The sequence below is a fragment of the Pelodiscus sinensis genome, chromosome 23 (genome assembly GCF_049634645.1).
Source record: "Pelodiscus sinensis isolate JC-2024 chromosome 23, ASM4963464v1, whole genome shotgun sequence".
NCBI lineage: Eukaryota > Metazoa > Chordata > Testudines > Trionychidae > Pelodiscus > Pelodiscus sinensis.
In genome coordinates, this window is record NC_134733.1 from 7,057,066 (window position 1) to 7,063,421 (window position 6,356).

At 47.5% G+C, this 6,356-nt stretch overlaps 1 protein-coding gene across 3 annotated transcripts in view; it reads left to right on the forward strand.

The window, feature by feature from the left end:
- The window catches only part of PAX7 (paired box 7), a 177,090-nt gene extending 170,936 nt beyond the window's left edge, over positions 1-6,154 (forward strand). For all 3 annotated transcript variants that reach the window (XM_075906838.1, XM_075906837.1, XM_075906840.1), the window contains exon 9: positions 1,127-6,154. In XM_075906838.1, the coding sequence (XP_075762953.1) occupies positions 1,127-1,242 (116 nt within the window). In that variant the 3' untranslated portion in view covers positions 1,243-6,154. The remainder of the gene's footprint in view (positions 1-1,126) is intronic.
- The last annotated feature ends 202 nt before the right edge of the window (positions 6,155-6,356 follow it).

Genomic DNA, 6,356 nt, shown 5'->3' on the forward strand with positions numbered 1-6,356 from the left:
TGATGGCTGAAATTTGTTTACTCATTGGCACCGATGGTGCATCTCCTGCCAGCTCTTTATTAATCTAATTTGAGATGTTATAGCTAGAGAGAGACTTTGACTGAAGCTCCGCTAATGAGCAGTATCACCATCCTGCCCTGTCCCTCTTCCCCGTCAGTCCACGGGGCAGTCTGTGGATCCAGAACTTGGTCGCAACTTGGGCTATGGAGTGCCAGCATCGCCTCAGGCGTTGCCAGGGTGTCTTCCACGCTAAAGATGATCAACAGAGGCTTCTCCCAGGGCGTGAAATGATCAGAGAGGTATCGACAGACAGTGTGTGGGTCAGATTCTAAGCTCACTCGCACTGGGCTAGCCCCACTGAAACGAGTGGAATAGTCTACACCCGTGTAACTGAGATCAGTCCCTGGGCTCTGTGGCTGAGAGGTAGCACAGGGAGTTGAGCGTGGAGATCTCTGCGCTCCAACCAGCTGTCCTGCTCTTCAGCCTTCATCCTTAGGCAGCTGCCCAGGAGAGTCTGTTGTCCGTGGGTGATGGGGAAATCTTGTCTTTTTCCAGACATTTGCAGTGCATCTATAGCAACGTGTGCAAAGTTCTGTGAAGGCAACAGCTGCATTGAGCTCCTGCAGGGCCTTCTCCTGTGTCAGGCGGCTCTAAAAGGGTCCGGGTCCATCTGTGAATTTCCTCCCATGACAGGGCCTGTGTGTCGGCAACTACCCCCTCTGCAGGGCCAGCCTGTCTGCGGCTTTCTCTGCAGCGGGGCTCCTCTGTGGCAGGGCCTGTCTGTCTGCAACTCCCCCTGCGGCCGGGCCTGTCTCTCACAAACCTAATGGCGAGACCTGTCTCTCTCCCCACGCTGCCTCAGCAGGCCCCTTTGTGTTCGTGACTCTGCCTTCTCCACAGCGGGGCGCACACATCTCCAACTCCCTCTGCGGGGATGCTCATGCATCTGTGACTCCCCGCTGTGGCAGGGTCTCTCTGCCTGTGACTGCTCCCCATGGTGGGGAATGTGTGTTTGTGACTCCCCCCACCCCCATAGCTGGGCCTGTCTGTTGGCGATTCCCCCCTGGCCGGTCTTGTTTCTTATCCTCTTTTAACTGGATGTTTTCCCCTCCTTTCCCCCCCCCAGCTGCTGTCGACTACTTGGCCAAGAATGTGAGCCTGTCTACCCAGCGCAGGATGAAACTGGGAGAACATTCAGCAGTGCTGGGCCTCCTACCAGTAGAGACAGGCCAGGCTTACTGAAGAATCCGTCTGTGCCAACAACCTACTCCAGCAACCTGGTACCACCGGAGAAAACACCACCAGCAGCCTTCCAGGGTTCCACCTCTATCCGGACCCCGCTCCTTCCCTCATCTCCTCCACCCTGCACCAACTCAAGCTGTGAAGGAGATGGGAAAGAGTAGGGATGGTTCTCCATCTATCCAGTTCCTTACTGAGCACTCTTGCCAACCCAGCTTCTTTAACCGTGACTCCTTCTGTGGCCAGAGACAATGGGTTGGACACATTTATTAACCCTAATGTTCATGCCCTCTCTCCAGCCCACCTGGCCAGCGTGGCATAGTGCCCACACTTAATGACTTTCCATTGATCTTGGTGGTTGGCACAGTCAACGCTGAATTTCTTTTCTCTTGTAAAATATTTGTTTTTAATGTTTCCCCCTTTTTTATTGTAGTAAATCGGTGGACGTGGTATAGAAAGAGTAACCAAGCTGATCATGTAATTCGGGACCATCAGACCTTTGGACCAAACCCAAGAAGGGGTTTCAAAAACAAATGAAAGTTACAGCAGAGCGCTCCCCTTCCCGCGCTTGCTGATGGGATCCCATAGCAATGAAAAAGCCAGGAGGGGTGTTGCTCAGCATGGGTGGGATCTGATGGGTGCCGTCAATGCTTCACCCGGGGACCTTTGGAAAGTGTAAACGTCATTTGCTGAGCAGGGTTAGGAGAAGTTGCGGGCAGGCCTGGGCAATGCTCCATGAACTAGATCCTGACAGGGTGGTGGGGAGCTGACTGAAAGCCACTTGCATCCAAAAGCTGCAGAAGATTCAGCAGGAAATGTTGGCGCATGTGCACGTGGAGGACTGGCATGGGCAGTGTGTAGGCTGGGGGTTGCCGGAACCTTCTTTTGCGCCACAAGTTAGATCCTGGTAGGGAGGGAGAGTGGTTGTGTGTGCCGGCGATGCCTTGCGAGGGAGGGGCACTCGAGCAGAGCCTGCGTCTGGCCTCGCTGGATGTACTTCAGCTTTCAAAACCGGGTCCTTCTGCTGCTAGAACGTGATGGAAATGAAAGGAGACTTGTTCTGAAGGCACCTGTCAGGGCTGTCTCCCATCAATTGAAGGGCTGAATGACGAGCTAGTTGCAGGTCTGGAGGAGGCGCAGTCGCTAAGGCACAGTGCCACACAAAACTGGAGTGTGCATCAGGCATGGAGCAGACAGAGGACTATAGGAAAGTTCTGACCACAAGTTTGTTTCCAACTGACCAGAGACAGAGAGGCATAAACCCACAGAATGTAGCTATTTGTGCTGTACTATAGAGAGGAAGAAAGACTCTTGTGTCCTCATCCACACAATTCTTTATTTCCCAGCCTACCAGGAGAAGTACTTGTCCCTCACCTTAAGTCTCTCTTCCTTTTCACCAGCATCTGGTCCCTTCTCTTCACATGTCTGTGATTATTTGAAAGGTGGATTCTCTCTAGGCCGCCGACTGTTTGGGTTTTTTTCAGATTTGCCTCCCACTTTTCTGTAGCATACAGCACTCTTTTCCTCTATCCCAATCCATGATCCTGCTCAGTTCAATGTTCAGCTAAACCCTCTTACGTCTGAGTCATGAACCACACGGGGTTCATTCAATGTATTTATAGGGTGTGGTCACAACCCTCACCCATCCCAATAAAATGCTGTAACAGATCCCTGGCCATTTAGACTTTCTTCACCCTCTAGCTGCATTTAAATGTCTCTCCTGCAAGAGTACACTTGCTGTTTGCTCATCACTCAGTAGAGGATGGGGAAAGCTGCCACTCAAGTAATCTGTCTTGTGCCTTTCCTTTAAATGATGCACAGATTTTTGTGCCAGCCAGTGACTGATTTGAAAGGCCCAACATTCATTGGATTGGCAGCACATGGTGCATGCAGGGCCAGCCATATACAGCTTTCTGGTGTCTGTATTAGACATTCCTTCAGTGGAGTTGAGAGAAGTGTGAGGATGTTGTTTCTGCCTCCCAGGGGCAGATGATTAAAAGGTAGATGAGAGGGCAGACTTGTTCCTAGAATCATAGAATCCCAGGGCTGGAAGAGACCTCAGGAGTCATCAAGTCCAGCCCCCTGCCCAAAGCAGGACCAACCCCAACGAAATCATTCCAGCCATTCTCTGCATCCTTCAGCTCCTTCTTTTGGCATTTCCCTCAAACCATCCATCCTGGTCTTTACATCTGACCCCACATCTTCTGGGCAGTCTCAGGCTTTCTGGTGCCTTGCTTTTGGCTGCATTTTATTGTTAACCTACAAAGTTGCCAACTACTATGGACCCAGCAGGCCACACAGGCAAGCTGCCAGTTCTTAGTCAAAGCAGATTTTTGCTTCATGTGTTGCTTTGTATTTCATCAGACCCCATCCCTGGCTTTCATCCAGCCCACACTTCTTCACTGGGGTTTGTTGTTCCAAATGCCTCAAAGCATTTTAACACGCTAGACTCATCTCTCTTCTTTATATACGCACACTGCTGTTCAGTAGCTGGGACACTGACAATCACACTCAGAGAATCCTCTGCAGTGATGGTTACTGAAAATCCAAATCCCTCCTTCGCTCGTCCAACTCTTCCATGAATAAAACGGTGATTCCAGAGCCACCCCTCTGACTACAGGAGGATTTCCAAGGAGAATAGAACTTTCGTGAGGTCTGGCACTAAAAACATGCATTTCACAATGCCATTTCCAAGGCTAAAGACAGCCTATAGAGCAGGCATTGATGAAGACGGGCACACTGGCTTCTTAGTGCTTACTGGAAACCTGAGATATGTTAGACAAGAGGTGTTGTCTGAAGCCAGCATGGTAGGAAAGGAAAATGAAGAGTTATGTGATTTTTTGGTTTGGATCTAAAATGAAGAAATGACTTTTGAGTTCCACATCTGGCTTGAAGGTCCCTTCCAATAACTATAATAATATTAACACCCCCACTCCAAAGGAACATCTGGAAACTCAAAGCAAATGCTAGGTGTTTCTATGAGCTAGCCGATGGGGTAAAACATCCATTTTATCCTACTCCAGTACTGCATGGTTACCTGTAGTTTTTGAACAGACATCAGTAAGTCCTGCTGCAGCAATAGGACACGTGCTTTTGGAGAAGATTTTATTGCATGCCACGAGCTGCATTCATCAGCAAAAATATTGACAGCTGAGTGATTATAAGCACCCAAGAAAGCCTGCCATGCCCTAGGAATGAACAATGGTATGTCTTGGTGCTTTTAGGAAATGGACTGTACAAACGAAAAATGTTAGTTACCTGCATTAACTGAGCATTGTTATCACTGGCAACCAATCAAAAAGCCTCGTTATATCCCAAATCCTAAAAGCTCTTTTATACTTCAACTAATTAAAGCCATTTTTGACCAAATTGATTTCTTGTCACCTGCTACACAGTACAACCAGCAGGTAAGACCCAGCCTGTAACAAGAAACATCTGGCCCCGATCCTGCCCACAAAAAGGTGCACTTCCACTTTTCCCCACCTCGTTCTGTTTCTGCGTGCATAAATACAAAAGCAACAGACACACAACAGCTCCCAGTCTGCCAGGTGACCCTCAACTGCAGAAGCAGGTTCCAGCAGTGGGTATGTTGTTAACAGACAACTTCAGTTAAGCTAAGAGCCAGAGTGCAGGAGCCTACAATAAAAGTCTTAAAAAGAGGGAGCATTATAGAATTCTGTTTCCAAATCACCTTCACCAGAAAGTCCACAAGCATCCTGGCTGCTGCTGTAAATAGAATTGTTAGAGGAATGTGAAAAATGCCCCAAATGAATAGCTATTCTCTGACTCTCCTCCTGAGGTCGCACTTATGTACATTAGTTGGAAATTTGGTCATGTGCTGTATGTTTATAGAAAGTTGAGTTTTTTTATATACTAAAAACACAGTGAGTGCCGTGCTAGTTTAAAAAAAATGGGGCAAACTGTAGAAATTTACATATTGTGTCTTTTCAAAATACATTCCAGAATCTTTGGGGTGGGATGGGCTTGCTTTGGGGGGGGTTGTTTTTTTGTTTTGTTTTTAATTTTTTAAGGAACATTAATGTATGAAAGTCAAAAGATTTTGGTTTGGTTTGGTTTATGGATTGCCAAGCTCAGTTCTGGCAAATTAAAAAAACAAACTTGGAGAACGGGGTGGGGAAGCAAAATGGAGGGAGAGACGCTTTAAAGGCCACGCGCTAGGACGGTGGAACCACAGCACGTGGCAACGAGCAAGCATCAGACTCATGGGAGCCTAGAGAACGTCTGGCCAGAAACTGAAAGTGAAATGAACTGGCCATGAGCAGACATTCCAATCTTGGGGACGCAGGGACGCCTCTGGGAACCCAAACAAATCGCGCGCTTAATGACAACAAACCAACCGAAGGGCACATCCAGTGGACGTTCTCTCCGGCTGATTTTTTTTTTCCTCCATGCCTGTGAACAAGATCCTTGTGGGAAAAGAAGTAATGAGTTTGCTTTATCTCCCCACCCACCGGCACCATTCCGAGACCATGTTGGACATTCTCTCACGACATTCTGCAGCTCAGCAGATTAGCCTCTGTTGCTCAGAGACTTTGTGTATTTAATGCTTCTAACACATCATTCTTAACACCTCCATATACCCATCTGGGTAGTATCTACATAGCACTATAGAACATTCCTTATTCCTAGTAACTGCGGATATGTTGCTTCTGTGTGTGACTCATAGCCATTTTGCTCCATGTGTCTGCGTGTGTGTGTGTGTGTGTGTGTGCGCGCGTGTGTGCGTGCGTGCGTGTGTGTGTATATATATAATCGCACCATAATTTATTCAGCTATATGGAGTAGTAGAGTAGAAAGAGAAACTGGTATTTGCTTTAACTACCTGCTGCCTGTAGGTGTCTCTCTGTAACTCAGGCATAACTGTTATACATTAAAAAAAAAAAGATTTAAAAGATGTCTTTGGAGGAATTATTTATTTAATTCACTTCGCAATGTGTGACATACAATAAAATGGGAGCTTCATGACAAAGATTTTGGAGTTTTCTGGGTACTTGGTACATTTGAAAATGAAGGGCAAATCCTAAGGACAACATTTTTCAAAAGTCGTCTTTTTCATAGGGCAACACAATGATTGAACTTATCCACGACAGTAGTGG